Source organism: Stegostoma tigrinum, unplaced genomic scaffold (genome assembly GCF_030684315.1).
Source record: "Stegostoma tigrinum isolate sSteTig4 unplaced genomic scaffold, sSteTig4.hap1 scaffold_334, whole genome shotgun sequence".
NCBI lineage: Eukaryota > Metazoa > Chordata > Chondrichthyes > Orectolobiformes > Stegostomatidae > Stegostoma > Stegostoma tigrinum.
Window position 1 is genome coordinate 100240 of NW_026728262.1, and position 16823 is coordinate 117062.

At 56.8% G+C, this 16823-nt stretch overlaps 1 protein-coding gene across 3 annotated transcripts; it reads left to right on the forward strand.

Moving 5' to 3' along the window:
- The first annotated feature begins 5119 nt into the window (after positions 1-5119).
- Positions 5120-13793, forward strand: ddit3 (DNA-damage-inducible transcript 3). Of its 3 annotated transcripts, XM_059643916.1 has the most exons (4): positions 5120-5349; positions 7029-7073; positions 10550-10887; positions 12322-13793. In XM_059643916.1, exons 2-4 carry the CDS (start codon positions 7067-7069, stop codon positions 12706-12708), a joined length of 732 nt encoding a protein of 243 aa, XP_059499899.1. In that variant the 5' UTR covers positions 5120-5349; positions 7029-7066; the 3' UTR covers positions 12709-13793. The 3 variants fall into 3 exon arrangements, with proteins under 3 accessions (XP_059499899.1, XP_059499900.1, XP_059499901.1); XM_059643917.1 differs by lacking the exons at positions 5120-5349; positions 7029-7073 and adding an exon at positions 9415-9631; XM_059643918.1 differs by lacking the exons at positions 5120-5349; positions 7029-7073 and adding an exon at positions 9415-9619.
- The last annotated feature ends 3030 nt before the right edge of the window (positions 13794-16823 follow it).

The following is a 16823-nucleotide window of genomic DNA, read 5'->3' on the forward strand; positions in this document are numbered from 1 at the left end:
TGTACCTTCTCTCTGCAGAGTTGGTGTCACTCGTGGTCCTGGTTTGTAATTGATTGGACTTCGACCTAAAACGAACCCCGTTTGCATCGGAGAGCTGGTGTTCGGGTTAACTCTGATTGCAACGAGTGAAATCGAAGATAACATTGTGTGTGTGTGTGTGTGTGTGTGTGTGTGTGTGTGGGGGGGGGGGGGGCGGGGGGGGGGTGCAATATGCCACTTGTTTGAAGTACAGAGGTCTGTGAAGTCGGGAGAGGCGTGAATAAAGGAGTCAGCCAACAGCTTGCTCCCCAGGGTAGGGGTGTCTAAAACGGGAGGGCGCAGGTTTAAGGGGAGAGAGAGGAAGGGTGGTGAGTGGCTGGTACGCCAATGGGATAGGGATGGAGGCGAGGTGGACCAAACGCAGGCAAACGGGGCCAGATTAATTGTGCAAAACTGGGCGGCACGGACAAGGGGGCGCCTCCACGACTCTCTAAATTGGGACGTCACGTCGGGGTTGTACAGGGGACGTTAGTGAGGCCTCTTCTGGAGCATCTGTGTCCGGATCTGGAGAGGGTCCGGGAGACATTCACCAGGATGTTGCCGGGAATGGAGGGTCTGCGTTACCAGGAGAGGCTGGGACCTTTTTGTCTGGAGCATACAAGGATGTGGGGGTGAGCTTAGAGAGGTTTATAAAATCATGAGGGGGCATGGATGAGGTGAATGGCAGGTGTCATTTCCTTTGGGGGGGGGTTTCAAAACTCTGTGGCATACTTTTTAAGGTGAGACGAGAAAGGATTAAACAAAACGCAAGGGGCAACATTTTTTTTCACAGTGTGTGCGTTTTGTGTGTCACCTGGTGGGCTAGACGTGGGGATTAAGGGGGTACTGCCTGTCAGAGGGTCGGTACAGACGCGACGGGCCGAATGCCCTCTTTCAGCACTGTCAGGATTCTACAGTCAACTTGAATCCACCTCTTGCGTTTTTGTTCCTGTTCCAAGCGGGAGCTGCTTCTCGCTGCTCACAATTTTGGAAAGGTCTATCAGATCACCTTCCCCTGCCCCCTCTCTCTCAGGGTCCTCCTCTCCAAGGAAGGACAGTCCCCAACTTCTTTGCTCTTTAGTATCCCGATGACCGTTCTTGTAAATAGCTCTGCACTCCCTACCTCTCTCTCTCCCTCCCTCCCTCTCTCTCTCTCTCTCACACACACTCTCTCTCTGTCTGTCTCTCTCTCTGTCTCTGTCTCTCTCTCTCTCCCTGATATGTTCTCACATCTTCCCTATAATGTGGAGCCCACAACTGTACATTAACCTCCAGCTGGGGTCTAACTAGGGTCCCGTACAAGTTCAGCTTCACCTCCTCACTCATGAACCCCACGCCCCTCCTCGACCCCTCGGCTATATTGCATGCTTTATTCTCTCGCTCTCTCTCCCGTCCCCCAAACAAAGATGCGTCTAAAGGAATGATTCAGATGACCAGTCTGGGTCAGGGGAAGGGGAGTCATGGATCATCATAGAATCCCTACAGTGTGGAAACAGGCCGTTCAGCCCAACCAGTCCGCACTGAACCTCAGAGCATCCCACTCAGACCCATCCCCCAGTGACCCACCCTAATCCACACATCCCTGGGCACTACTGGACAATTTCCCACGGCCAATCCCACCCTAACCCCGACCCCTTTGGGCTGTGGGAGGAAACCGGAGCGCCCGGGGGAAACCCACACAGACGGGGGGAGAGAATGTGCAAACTCTGCACCGACAGTCGCCCGAGGGTGGGATCGAACCCGGGTCCCCGGTGCTGTGAGGTGGCAGCGCTAACCCTGAGCCCAAGTGTCGGTCTGTAATTGCCCCGGAGCAGAGAGGGGGCATGGAATGGAATGTCCCAAATTACTTGGGGAGGGGGGAATGGAATGGAATGGACTGTCACAAAGTACTTGGGGTGAGGGTGGGGGTGAAGTACAATGGATGATCCAATATACTTGGGGAGGGGGGTAACAATGGAATGTCCCAAACTACCTGGAGTAGGGGTGAAGGGGGCAATGGACTCTCCTCAACTACTTTGGGGCGGGGGGGGGGGGGAGAAAGAGAGGCAATGGAATGTCCCAAACAATTTGGTGGAAGGGGGTGGTGGAAATGGGCAATGGGATGTCCCAAACTCTTCAGGAAGGCCGGGTGGGGGCAATGGAATGCCCCAAACTACTTATGGAAAGGGGGAGAGTGCCGATGGAATGTCCCAAACTACTTACTGAAAAGGGGGAGAGTGCCGATGGAATGTCCCAAGCTACTTATGGAAAGGGGGAGAGTGCCGATGGAATGTCCCAAACTACTTACTGAAAAGGGGGAAGAGGGCTGACGGAATGTCCCAAACTACTTACCGAAAAGGGGGAAGAGGGCTGACGGAATGTCCCAAACTACTTACCGAAAAGGGGTGGAGACATGGGGAGAGAATGTGCAAACTCTGCACCGACAGTCGCCCGAGGGTGGGATCGAACCCGGGTCCCTGGTGCTGTGAGGTGGCAGCGCTAACCGCTGAGCCCAAGTGTCGGTCTGTAATTGCCCCGGAGGAGAGAGGGGGCATGGAATGGAATGTCCCAAATTACTTGGGAAGGGGGGGATGGAATGGACTGTCACAAAGTACTTGGGGTGAGGGGTGGGGGCGAAGTACAATGGATGATCCCAATATACTTGGGGAGGGGGTAACAATGGAATGTCCCAAACTACTTGGGGGAAGTGGGAGGGGGCTGACGGAATGTCCCAAACTACTTACAGAAAGGGCGGGGGAGAGGTCTGACGGAATGTCCCAAACTGCTTACGGAAAAGGGGGCGAGGGCATATGGAATGTCCCAAACTACTTACAGAAAGGGGGAGAGGGCATATGGAATGTCCCAAACTACTTATGGAAAAGGGCGGGGGAGAGGTCTGACGGAATGTCCCAAACTGCTTACGGAAAAGGGGGCGAGGGCATATGGAATGTCCCAAACTACTTACGGAAAGGGGGAGAGGGCTGGCGGAATGTCCCAAACTACTTACGGAAAAGGGCGGGGGAGAGGTCTGACGGAATGTCCCAAACTGCTTACGGAAAAGGGGGCGAGGGCATATGGAATGTCCCAAACTACTTACGGAAAGGGGGAGAGGGCTGGCGGAATGTCCCAAACTACTTACGGAAAAGGGCGGGGAGAGGTCTGACGGAATGTCCCAAACTACTTACGGAAAGGGGGAGAGGGCTGACGGAATGTCCCAAACTACTTACGGAAAAGGGCAGGGAGAGGTCTGACGGAATGTCCCAAACTGACTTACGGAAAGGGGGAGAGGGCTGACGGAATGTCCCAAACTACTTACGGAAAGGGGGAGAGGGCTGACGGAATGTCCCAAACTACTTATGGAAAAGGGATGGAGAGGGCTGGTGGAATGTCCCAAACTACATATGGAAAAGCAGGGGGAGGGCTGATGGAATGTGACAACTTGCTTGGGAAGGGGGTGGGGATATTATCGAACGTCCCAAACTACACGGGGGATGTTGTGGGGGTGGGGGGGTGACAATGGATAGTCCCAAACTACATGGGGGAATAGCAGGGGGGTGTGGGGGAATAGAATGTCCCAAACTACTTGTGGAAGGGGGAGGGGTACTCAATGGAATGTCCCACACTCCCCTCTTTGGGGAATTTCTGGAACATTCCCCAGCTCATTCCTCTTCCCTTTTTCCACATTTACGTGAGATGTCCCATCATCCCGTGTTCCTCCTGACGATCCTGCGACCGTCGACCAGCCCAAGCCGCAGTGACCCCGTAGAAACAGGAGAAAAACTGTTGGTGGCTAATTGTTATTAACATATAGGGAGTGTTAACACCGCCCTTTGTTTGAGGATGTTGAAGGGGAAGGAGTTCAGTCTAAGTTCATTTGTTTTCTCTTTCCTCCTCTTTAACAATTACCTCCTTTTAGATGCATTAAAGATATCTAATTTCGTTCCCCTTCGGTAACCGGAAGCGGACTGAGGAGAAACCGGAAGCCAACCCCGATTTTCAAGGCGCGCGTGACGTCACGGGGTGGCGGGGCGTAGCTGGAGGGCGAAACTCTATGGGTCAAGGTAGAGGGCGGGACAGAAGGACCAATGAGACCACAGTGGGCGTGGCTGGAGGCCCAGTGGCCAGTGTAAAGGGCGGGGTTGGAGGACCAGTTTCCCGGGCGGTGAGCGAAGCTGGAGGACCATTTGATGGGTGGTGGGCGGAGCTGGAGGACAATCACGGTTAGTGGGCGGGGTTGGAGGACCTGTAGTGGGGGTAGAGGAAGGGGTGAAGGAAGAATGGATGGATAGAGGGCGGGGCCACATTACCCAACGTCACGTCTGCCGCTGAAGCTCCGGCCCACCCCCAAATTACAACAACAACTGATGTGCCAACAACAACTGATGTAATGTCTGAGGGTCTGTGATAGGGATGAGGGGCTGGGATCGACAAGGTCATACATCGCACCACGATACCACCTTACAGTCCAACAGGTTCATTTGAAAACACGAGCTTTCAGAGCGATGTGCCTTCGTCCAGTGAAGGTGCTTACCTCTGACCTTGTCCACCCCAGTCCAACATTGGCATCTCCACATCAAGGTCTGTGGGACGGGGTGAGAGTTAATGTTTGAGAGTCAGCGACAAGGCAGGGTTAATGGCTGAGGGTGTGGGTGTGTGTCAGGAGAGTGTTAATGGCTGAGGGTGTGTCAGGAGAGTGTTAATGGCTGAGGGTGTGTCAGGAGAGTGTTAATGGCTGAGGGTGTGTGTGTGTGTGTGTGTGTGTGTGTGTGAGGAGAGTGTTAATGGCTGAGGGTGTATGTGTGTCAGGAGAGTGTTAATGGCTGAGGGTGTATGTGTGTCAGGAGAGTGTTAATGGCTGTGTGTGTGTGTGAGTGTGTGTCTCAGGAGAGTGTTAATGGCTGTGTGTGTGTGTGAGTGTGTGTCTCAGGAGAGTGTTAATGGCTGTGTGTGTGTGTGAGTGTGTGTCTCAGGAGAGTGTTAATGGCAGTGTGTGTCTCAGGAGAGTGTTCATATCTGAGGTTGCGCGTGGGCCAGGAGAGGGTTAATGTGAATTTCTCTGACATTGCATCATGCCTTTGCATCGTGTTATTTCCCTGACGCCCCCCCCCCCACCCCCCCGAAGCTCCGGGCTGTGACTCACTCTCTCGTGCTCCTCTCTGGTTTGTCGCTGGGACTGAACCGATATAAACCAGGCGGAGAGACAGAGCCTTCCTCCCCTCCGTCTCGAGCTGCCCTCAATCCCAGACTGGACTCCGACTGCGAACCATGCTCACCATGAACGCTCCGCTCCCGGCCAGAGATCCGCCACTATCCTGCCAGTGGTTCCAGCCAGCAAGTTTTCGCCTGCCCCAGGTAGATAAATCCACCGCGCCCCCCCACCCCCCCACCGACCCCATTCCAAACACCCATTCCAGCCTCTTGACCCCCACCCACCGTAAAGTCAGGAAACCCGATTCCCTCCCCCCCGCCCACACCGCCGCTCTCCTCCGTCTCTTTCTTCTGCGACGCATTTACGCCTCCCCTTTGCTTCTCGCGCCCCTCCCCCCCCCCCACCTTCCACATTGCAGGGTTTAAACGCGACCCCCCCCCCCCCACCAACTCCACCTCCCCACTCTCTTTCTCCCCCACCCCCACCCCCACCATTTGTTGAGAGAGTGTGGGTGGGTGGGGAGATTTGGTGGGGGTTGCGTTTTGGGTGGGTGGGGCCCGGGAGCCGTCGGGGTCATGGTCTTCGTCAATTTGCGAGCCCCCCCCCCGCCTCCCCCAAATTCCGCGCGCCGGGCGCTTGGTCAGTTTCTGACTCGGGGAGGGGGGGGCGCGGTGGTGGGGGAGGGGGGTGGGCTGTTTTGTTTTGGGGTGGAATTGGACGGCACTGGGGGATAAATCAATGGGAAATGTTACCCCACCCCACCCCACAGCCCCAACCCCAACCCCAACCCCAACCCCATACCCAGGTATGGATTTTGGCGAGGGGGGTGGTGTGTGGGTGTGGAAGGGGAAACAGGGTCTATGAGAACGTAGATAGAACAGTACAGGCCCTTCGGCCCGCGATGACGATTCTACCCCAGGGTACAAGCCTGAGGGGGTTTCGCTGGGGGCAGGGTGGTTATGATGGAGAGGTCCTGCCTTCCTTCTCCCCCACCCCCCCCCTTCCCCGCCTCCCACGGTCTCCCCATTTCCTGGGGTATATCGCACCTGACGCACCTCCAGGAGGGCGAGGGAGCACTCCTCCCTCTGTACCTGCCTCCACTAGGGACGACACTCGATAAGCTCGAGACCGTCCGGGGCGGGGAGCAAGACCCTCCCCACCTTCCACGCACCCTCACCGTGCACCCCTCCGCCCCTCCCCTGGCCCACCATCCTCCGAAAGCAGAGCCGCAGCAGTGCGTGCCGTCTTGGAGACACGCCGCAGTGACTCGCTGAGGCTCCTCCTTCCCCTCCCTCATACAACAAACCCCCCACCCCCCAAACCCCGGAAGGACGAGGGGCGGCAGATGGTGCGGGGGTGGGGGTTGGTCGAAATCCTGGAACTCCCTCCCGGATGGAGCTGTTTGTTTGGGGGGGGGGGTCCCTAATCCCTCATCTCTCCCCCACACCCACGCAGACACCCACCCACAGACACACACCCACCCGGGGCGGGGGTGAGGACCGTGTACCTCGGGTTCCTCTCCTCGCCCCCCCCCCCCCCCTCCACACCCCAACCCAACCCTGAGCGCCACACCACCGAGCAAGGGAGGCGGGCCAGCCGGTTCCAGCACAGCAAGATCCCACCGCCAACTGTGGCCGCGGGTAATGCTTTCCGTCTGTGGGATCTTCCTGTTCTGCCCAGGCAGTCGGCGGTGGGGATGGGGGCGGGGAGCGGATGTGTAATGGTGCCGTGCCTGGAGGGAGGTGGGGGAGAAAGCAGAGGCGGTGGGGGGCGGGGGGGTTTGGGGGTTGTGTGAGGGGGTGGGGGGGTGTGGGGGTTGTGTGTTTGGGGGGGGTGGGGGTTATTCCTGACCAGCTAAGCCGATTTCTACCCTTTCCATCAGGTTTGCCGACGCTGGAGCAAAAATCGTTGCCAAACCTGATGAACGGTAAGACCGACCCTTCCCGCCAAACCGCGGCCCCCCACCCCACCCCACCCCACTCTCCTCTGCTCTGACCTTCACCGCAGCACCCCCCCCCACTCCTCCCACCTCCCTTTCATCTCCTCGCCTCCCTCTGTCCTCACCCTGCCTCCCAAGACCTGGGTGGTAGCGACGTGGGAATGGGAGGTGGCCATTCAGCCCCTCAGCCCATTCTTTTAGGCCGTTCGCCAGGACGGAGGGATTGACCAAGCAGTAGGGCTTGGACTCTCTACTGCCTGGAGTTGGGGGAGAATGACCTCATTTAGGCACAGACAGGTTGCGCAGGGTCAATGCTGAGAGGGGGGTGTACCCCCTCGCCCTCTCGTGGGAGAGTCTAGGACCAGGGGGCACAGCCTCAGAATAAATTTTTAAGACTGGGACGAGGAGGCGTTTGTTCTCAGAGGGTTGTGTGAGTCCTTGCCACGGAGAGCTGTTGCGGGGCGGGTGACAGAGTCCTTGTGTGCATTGAAGATCGAGCACGAGAGATTCCTGACCAGTCAGGGAACAGGCGGGAAGGAACGTTGGATCAACGAATGGGGTAGCAGGCTGCCTCTAGGGGCCGAATGGCCCGCTCCTGGCCTCCTACAGGGGCAGACGTCGACTGAACACCACGCCATTTGGTACGGTCCTGGCTGATCTCTTCCTCCATTGCACCGCAGCATCGGAAAGACCCACATCTGGAGGACGCTGTACCCTTTTGGGCTCCCTATTCCCATAAGGACAGTAACCCGTGAGACATCATTCCCGAACCCAGGGAGGTTTCTCGTTACCTTCTGAGGAGACATTGAGCAGGCTGGGGGTCACTATCCCTGAGAGTTTGGAGAAACAGTAATCACGCGATGTGCATTAATGACTCAGACGAGGCGAGCGGACGGCATTGCTGCCAGATTTAGGGATGCCAAGTGGTGATGATGACAGAGTCTGCTGAGAGATGTATAGATGGGTCGTGTGCCTGGGACAAGTCACAGCAGGTGGAATATGGTGTGGGGAAATGTGACGTAACACACTTTTTTGGCAGGAAGATTAGAACAGCTGGGTACCACTTAAATGGAGAAAGACTGCAGAAAGTTATGGAACAGAGGGATTCATACATGAATCACAAAAAAAGTAATGCGCAGGTTCAGTGGAAAATAGGGAATGGTAGTGGAATGCTGGCCTTTATTCCACAGGGAATGGGGTATAAAAATAGGGAGGTTTTGTTAAATCTACAAGGCACAAGTCAGACCCCAGCTGGAACACCGTGAGAGCGGTTCATGGGGTCCTGTATCCAAGCAGAGATAGGCCGATGTCGGAGGCAGCCCAGAGAAGGCTCGCTCGGCCGATCCCAGGGTGGGGACGGAGGGACTGTCTCGTGAGGGGGAGGGGGGGGTTGAGTAGATTGTGGTGGGGGGGGGTGGGCCGGTACCCGTCGGGAGTTGAGAGGAATGAGGCGACCTTATTGAAACGGTGGGGGTGGAACGTGACGGGGCGGTGGGGAGATGCTAAGAGGTTGTTCACCACCCCCTCCCCAACCCGGCCTGGTGGGACAGCCTAGGACCGAAGGGTATCATCTCAGGATATGGGGTGTGTGTGTGGAGGAAGGTGGGGCTGATGGTGATCAGATCAGCCTTGATCTCACTGAACAACAGAGGAGAGCCGATGGGCTGAATGGCCTCCTTCTCCTTTGTGGTTTCAATGAGATCCAGCCTTGTTCTTTTAAACTCCACAATCCCATTTACTCAGGGAGGAGGTGTAGGGGGATGGAGGAGGGGGTGACGGAGATAGGGAGGGGGCGCAGGGGGATGGAGGAGGGAGTGACGGAGATAGGGAGGGGGCGCAGGGGGATGGAGGAGGGGAGAACGGAGATAGGGAGGGGGCGCAGGGGTATGGAGGAGGGGGTGACGGAGATAGGGAGGGGGCGCAGGGGGATGGAGGAGGGGGTGACGGAGATAGGGAGGGGGCGCAGGGGGATGGAGGAGGGGGTGACGGAGATAGGGAGGGGGCGCAGGGGGATGGAGGAGGGGGTGACGGAGATAGGGATGGGGCGCAGGGGGATGGAGGAGGGGGTGACGGAGATAGGGAGGGGGCGCAGGGGGATGGAGGAGGGGGTGACGGAGATAGGGAGGGGGTGCAGGGGGATGGGGGGGTGACGGAGATAGGGAGGGGGCGCAGGGGGATGGTGGCGTTGGAGTGAAAAGTGAAGCCTCACCCTGAATGATCCAGGGCTCTAATCCGCACCGCGGACTGTGGGACCTTCAATACCCTGCCCACGTTGGGTCCTGGCAACCGACAGCATTGAGCGGTGGTATTAACACTGTCGATCAGGATTAAATACAACCGCAGGGGCTGGGCCGTAAACAACATCTGGTGTCTTGTCTACATGTTCACCACGGCCTGGTGTCTGATAAACAAGCTGGCATTATATCTGCTGTGTGCCCACACACCGTCTCGCAGATGTGCCTGAGCACCTGCGCCCCAGGCAGACTGACTGCTCACTGTGTGTGATTGACTCTGTGTTCACCAAGCCTCCACCTGTACTGTGCTCGGTAGCTGCAGCCGATCATGTTTGACTGTGTGTGAGAGAGAGAGAGCGCGAGAGAGTGTGAGAGAGAGAGAGAGTGTGTGTGTGTGTAAGAGCGAGAGTGTGTGTGTGTGTGTGTGTGAGAGCGAGAGAGTGTGTGTGTGTGAGAGAGAGCGAGAGAGTGTGTGTGTGTGAGCAAGAGAGTGTGTGTGTGTGTGTGTGTGTGTGTGTGAGCAAGAGAGTGTGTGTGTGTGAGAGAGAGCGAGAGAGTGTGTGTGTGTGAGCAAGAGAGTGTGTGTGTGTGTGAGCAAGAGAGTGTGTGTGTGTGAGCAAGAGAATGTGTGTGTGTGTGTGTGTGTGTGTGAGCAAGAGAGTGTGTGTGTGTGTGTGTGAGCAAGAGAGTGTGTGTGTGTGAGCAAGAGAGTGTGTGTGTGTGTGTGTGTGTGTGTGTGAGCAAGAGAGTGTGTGTGTGTGAGCAAGAGAGTGTGTGTGTGTGTGTGTGAGCAAGAGAGTGTGTGTGTGTGTGAGCAAGAGAGTGTGTGTGTGAGCAAGAGAGTGTGTGTGTGTGAGCAAGAGAGTGTGTGTGTGTGTGTGAGCAAGAGAGTGTGTGTGTGTGTGTGTGTGTGAGAGAGAATGTGTGTGTGAGAGAGAGAGTGTGTGTGTGTGTGAGAGAGAGAGAGAGATTGTGAGAGTGTGTGTGTGTGAGAGAGCGAGTGTGTATGTGCATGTGAGAGAGAGAGAGAGTGTGTACGTGAGTGAGAGAGAGAGAGAGTGTGTACGTGAGTGAGAGAGAGAGTGTGTACGTGAGTGAGAGAGAGAGAGAGTGTGTACGTGAGTGTGAGAGAGAGAGAGTGTGTACGTGAGTGAGAGAGAGAGAGAGTGTGTAGGTGAGTGAGACGGCGAGCTGTCTCTCTGCCTGACATTTGTCTCCGTCCTTGTGCAGACCACCCTGGGACACTCGAGTTGATGTCTGACTGGAGTACGTTCGGCCCGTTCCCTGCTGCTCCTGTCCCGTTGTCGGGGCAGGATCTGGAGGCGTGGTTGGAGGACTTGGAGAGCGTCCTGTACCCCTCACCAGCTGCCGACCGGCCGGGGCGGGTGGAGGAGGAGAGCAGGAAGCTGAAGGAGCTCTGGGTCGACGACGTGGACAGCGTCCTGTGCCCCCCGGACCCCGCAGATGACCCTCAGCGCCTCAACCAGCTCCTGCTGGAGGACCTCGAGAGTATTCTGTACCCGGCCCTGGTCTCGGAGGATCACACGACGTCCCTAGGCATCGCAGAGGTAAGGGACTCGTGGTCCCCATTCCCACGTCTGTGCCTGCTGCTGAGGCCATCCTCCCTATCTCTGCCACCTCCTCCCTCTCTCTAGTGGGAGTGTGTCTGCGTGGAGGCAGGGAAGTGGAGGGGTGGGCGGTGAGGGGAATGTGTTGATCCCATTCCCTGTCTCCAAAATCGGTCTAAAATCCTGTTCCATTGGTGGAATTCTTTGACTACCGTGCAAGTGATGCCCTCAATGGGGAGCCTGTGGATTTGGTGTATTGGGATTTGACAAGGTGCCATACCAAAGGCTGCTACCTAAGATAAAGTTGCACAGCATTGCAGGTAATGTATTGGCATGGATAGAGGATCGGTTGACCAGTAGAAAGCAGAGAGTACGGGTAAATGGGTGTTTTTCTGGATGGCGGTCAGTGGCTAGTGGTGTGCCTCAGGGATCAGTGTTGGGACCTCACTTGTTTACAATTTACACAGATGATTTGGAGTCAGGGACTAAGTGTGTGAGTCAAAATTTGCAGATGACACTAGGGTGAGTGTTAGAGCAAAATGTGCAGAAGATACTGAAAGTCTGCAGAGGGATATAGATAGTCTAAGTGAGTGGGCAAAGATCTGGCAGTTGGTAAGTGTGAGGCCATCCATTTCGGTAGGAATAACAGGAAAATGGACTACGTTTTTAAATGGTAAGAAATTCCGGCATGCTGCTGTACGGAGGGATTTGGGTGTGCTTGTGCGTGAAGCGCTGAAGCTGGGATTGCAGGAGCAACAGTGATTTAAAAAGGCAAATGGAATTTTGTCTGCCATCGCTCAGGGGATGGAGTTTAAAAACTGGGAGGCTATGCTGCAGCTGTGTAGGGTCCTGGTGAGGCCACACCTGGAGTACTGTGTGCAGTTTTGGTCTCCTTACTTGAGAAGAGATATACTAGCACTGGAGGGGGTGCAGAGGAGATTCACTCAGTTGATTCCAGAGTTGAGAGGGTTGGATTATGAGGACACACTGAGTAGACTGGGATTATACTCATTGGAATTCAGAAGAATGAGGGGAGATCTTATGGAAACATACAAGATTACGAAGGGGATAGATAAGGTGGAGGCAGGGAGGTTGTTTCCACTGTCAGGTGAAACTGGTATTAGAGGGCATTGCCTCAAAATAAAGGGAAGCAGATGTAGGGCTGAGGTCGGGAGGAACTTCTTCACCCAAAGGGGTTGTGAATCTGTGGATTTCCCTGCCCAGTGAAGCGGTCGAAGCTACCTCAATGTTTTTAAGGCGAGGCTAGATAGATTTTTGAACGGTAAAGGAATTAAGGGTTACGGTGAGTGGGGGCGGGTGAGTAAAGCTGAGTCTCCAAAAGATCAGCCATGATCTTATTAAATGGTGGGGCCGGCTCGAGGGACCAGGAGTCTACTCCTGCCCCTAGTTCTTATGTTCTCTTCCTCCTTACAGCCAGAAGCCTCGCCACCCAGACCCGGGGAGCGTCCCCCACTCTCTTCACACGCCCAGGGGCGCCGTGAGGACGAGCCCCTCCTGGCCGACGAACCGTGGCGCTGCTCGGACCTCCCCTCCAGCTCCTCCTCCTCCTCCTCCTCCCCGTCTCCCAGCTCCCAGCCGGGTCGGGAGCGGCCGGGAGAGGGTGCGCGGGGGACCAAAAGGCGGAGGAGGGAGGGGGGCCGCTGCCCGTCCTGCTCGAAGACCAGCCCGGGGGCCGCCCAGCTACTGGTGGAGAGTCTGACGCAGGAGAATGAGAGGCTGAGGCACCGGATCGAGGAGCTGGCCAGAGAGGTCCAGGAAGCCCGCGCGAGGCTCATCCAGAAGGTGGTTGATGCTCGCTGAGGGGGTCCCCGTCCCCACTGTCGTCTTCATCTTTCTGTCTTTGGATCACACCCCTCCCCCTGCCATCTCTCTCTCTCTCTCCCCCTATCCCCAGTCCCTCTCACCTTCCTCCAGTGAGGGGTGGGGGAGGGGCAGAGCAAGGGGTGCTACGCGAGCGGATCCCACAAGAATTCCCACCGCCCACCAGAATTCTCCGCCACCCCACCCCCAGATTGAGCTGGGGTGTGCGAACTGGCACAGGGAAGGGGAGGGTGGTTGGATCTCACTTGACTCAGGTCCAGGGCACCTCCGTGGGTGATGACCAGCTCCGAGAGAGAATCTAACCATCGCTCTCCCCCATCCCTTGCCATTCAATGTCATCATTGACTCCCTCAGTATCTAAAGAGCTTGTCATTGACTTCAAGAAGGGGGGGTTTTGGAAGGGGGGGTGTGCATTACCCCCTCTAGATCAGTGGAACTGAGGTACAGAGTGTCGCGTTCCTGGGAGTGACGGTCATTGATGATATGTCCTGGAACTCTCTTGCATCGATGCGACGAGCAAGAAGTCACAACACCTCTCCTTCCTCTCAGGCGGCTCAGGACATTTTCGGCCTGTCCCATAAGGCCCCTCCCCAACCTCTGAAAACGTCGCCGTCCGAGTGCGCGACGGACCGGCAGGGAGACGGCTCTGCCCAGGGACCGTAGGAAGCCGCAGAAGGCGGTGCGTGCGCACAGCCCCAGACCGTCACAGAAACCGACCTTCCGTCCGCGGACTCCGGCTGCCTCAGAAAGGCGGCCAACGTCATCGAAGACACCTACCACCAGTTAGAGTCGCTTCCGACCTCTTCCCTCAGGCAGAACTTTACAGAGGCTTAAACGTGCGCACCAACAGATTGAAGATCAGCTTCTTCCTCGCTGGTATCAGACTGCTGAACGGACCTCTCCAATTTTAAACCTGATGTTGATCTTGCTTTGCAGCCGTTAACTCTATTCCTTGCTCTGTTCAATCCCCCTGCGATGTTTGTACAGTATGATCTAGCTACAACATTCTCCCTGTACCTATGTATATCAAATCATGGCGGGGGGGGGGGGTTACTGTCTCCAAACGAGAGACAATCTTACTATCACAGACCCCCCCCACCTCTAATGTTCAATGGCGTTACCATCACTCAATCCCCCCCCCCAACCCCTCCCCACTATCAACATCCTGGGTGTTACCCATTGAGCAGAAACCGAACTGTAACCCCCCCACCAGCCCCATATCGATCCTGTGGCTAGGAGGAGCAGGTCAGAGGCTGGGAATCCTGCGGCGAGTAAGTCTCGTCCTGACTTGTTCCCCCCCCCCCACCACCGACCGATCCCTAAAGCCTGTCCCATCATTGATAAGGCACAAGTCAGGAGTGTGTGTGTGTGTGTGTGTGGGGGGGGGGGGGGGGGGGAGAGAGGGCACGGCTCTGACAACACTCGAAGCTCGACGCCGTCCGGGGACGGGCCACCCCCCCCCCCCCACCACCACAACCCCTCAATTGTTGCCCGTCTCCCCCCCCCACCCCTGCCGCCACCAGCTTCCCCCCCCCCCAATGCACAGCCACAGCGGCGTGTACCGTCCGCGAGATGCACCGCAGCGATTCGCCGACCGACGGCACCTTCCGAACCCACCACCCCTTACATCCCCAAGCGTCACCCCCCCCCCCCCACCCCACCCAACAGCGGTAGAAGGATGAGGGTTGGGGAGCCAGACCCGTTAGAGGTCCATGCTCCCCAGGCACCCCCCCGCTCCCCTGATCAAGCTTTGGAATCTCTACAGGAACAAAAACAGAAGTTGCTGGAAAAGCTCAGCGGGTCTGGCAGCGTCTGTGGAGGAGAAAACAGAGTTAACGTTTCGGGTCTGGCGACCGTTCCTGTCAGCTTCCCGATTTACAGTGTCCGCCGTTCGTTTGGGTTTTATTTAGTAGTAGAAGCTCTCTGTGTTTTGTTTAGCGAGTGCGTGTGTGTGAATAACTCTAGCCCTCCTCCCTCGAACCAATTTGTTCCCTCTGCATGGTTGTCCCTTTCAGCCCTTCATAGAACATAGAACATTACAGCACAGTGCAGGGCCTTCGGCCCTCGATGTTGTGCTGACCTGTCATACCGATCTCAAGCCCATCTAACCTACACTAATCCATGTACGTCCATATCTACTTGGTGTATTTTTTGTAAAAGGAAAGCAAATTCTAATCAATAATAAACAAAAAAGTGACCGAATGCTTCAGCCAGCTCTCGCTGATTCTCTGAAACGGCCACCGGCAATCCTGGTGTCCCTCCCCATCTCGGATTGAGGGGGCGCGCTACTCCGGTCAGGAGTAACACACCGTCGGGCTGTCAGGACGCGAAACCTCCCAAAATTGTGATAACCACTGACTGTTCGGCACACACTAAGGAAGGCTGAGCAGGGACTCCATGCGTCCCTGAGGAGGAGATCTTGGGATCGCAGGAGTCACGTTGAGCCAGAGACCCAACAGACCCTTCGGCCCAACCCATCCGTGCTGACCCTGATATCCTATATTAACGTAGTCCCATTTCCCACTGTTTGGCCCCCTATCCCCCTCCTATCCACGTCCCCACCCAGACGCCTTTTAAACGTTGTCGCTGTCTCCAAGCCCCCACCCACTCCCTCTGGCAGCTCTTCCCACACACGCACCACCCTCTGTGTGAAAATGTTACCCCCTCAGCTCCCTTCCCCCCCTTCACCTTAAACCTATGCCCCTCTGGTTTTGGACTCCCCCCACCCCCTGGGGGGTAAAGACCTTGTCTATTCACCCTATCCATGCCCCCCTCATGGTTTTATAAACCTCTATAAGGTCATTCCCCCCCCCCCCAACCCCTCAGCCTCTGACGCTCCTGGGAAAACGGTCCCCAGCCGCTCCCTGTAGCTCAGACCCTCCAAAATCCCGGTGTTAGAGGGGATGGGGGCAGTTCGAGACGTAGGAAGCTGTGGACTAAGTGCGGCTAACTGGGATTGGTGTGGGCTGGCGCTTTGCTGGTCGGCGTGGATCTGACGGGCCGAAAGGCCTGGTCCGATGCCAGTTGGCATCCGCACTCATCGGAGTTTGGGAGAACGAGGCAGCGTGGACGACCTGAAAGAAACCTGTAACACCGGGGTGGGTGGGTGGGAGGGAGTACAGAAGGATGTTCCCGCTGACTGGGGGAGGTGGTGGGAGTGTAGAAGGCAGCCTCGGGCCAAGATCATGGACCAGGTGTATGAAAGGGGTGGCAACAGGTCAGAGGCCAAGAAACCTCCCTACTCCCCCCACCCCCAAAAGCCTGTTCCCCCATCGACAAGGCACAAGTCAGGAGTGTGATTGGGGGGGTGGGAACACCATCCCCCCCCACTCGACTGGACGGGGCACGGGGCTCCGACACTCGAGAAGCTGAGGGATAGAGAAGCCCCCCCCTCCTCCTCGACAGTCCCCCAACATCCACACTCCCTCCCACCCACCGACACACACAGCCGCAGCAGTGTGTACGCTCGGCGAGGCTCCTCCTCCGACCGAACCCGCCACCCCTTATCCCCTCAGAAGGACGACCACTGGCAAGTCCCCCCCACCACTCCATTGAGACTCTGGTTCGACGTGGGCTCTTCCTTCACCGTCTCGGGGTCAATATCCTGGGACTCCCTCCCTGATGGCAACATGCATGCAGAATTGTCGGGGGGGGGGGGGTTGTTTGCTGCAGCAGTTCCAGAAGGTGGCTCACCCACCCCTTCTCCACGATCGGGGTGGGAGGGGGGCAATTGAGGACAGTGGCAAGGAGATTGGTGGGCGGGTGGAATGCACTGCCAACATTAGTAAGGAGGATAGCCGAGTATAGGGCCAACTTCGACAAGGGAGCCTCCGAAATGTCCACATTCCTGCGCAATCGAGGATTCCCCAGCTCCGTTGCCGACAGGGCCCTCAAATGGGTCCGACCCATCTCCCGCACCCCTTCTCTTCCCTCCGGCCACAGCGATAGGGCTCCCCTTATCCCTACCTACCATCCCACCAGCATCCACAGCCAGATCATCAGACACCATTTCCACCACCACCGCCAGACACATATTCCACACCACACCCCCCCCCCCCCACTCCCTCGTCCGCCTTCCACAGGGACCCTTCCCT

Bases quoted from the DNA above. Each gene is read 5' to 3' on its own strand.
- ddit3 (XM_059643916.1), top strand. The intron at 10,888-12,321 runs GTAAGGGACTCG...TCCTCCTTACAG, and splicing joins CGTCCCTAGGCATCGCAGAG to CCAGAAGCCTCGCCACCCAG.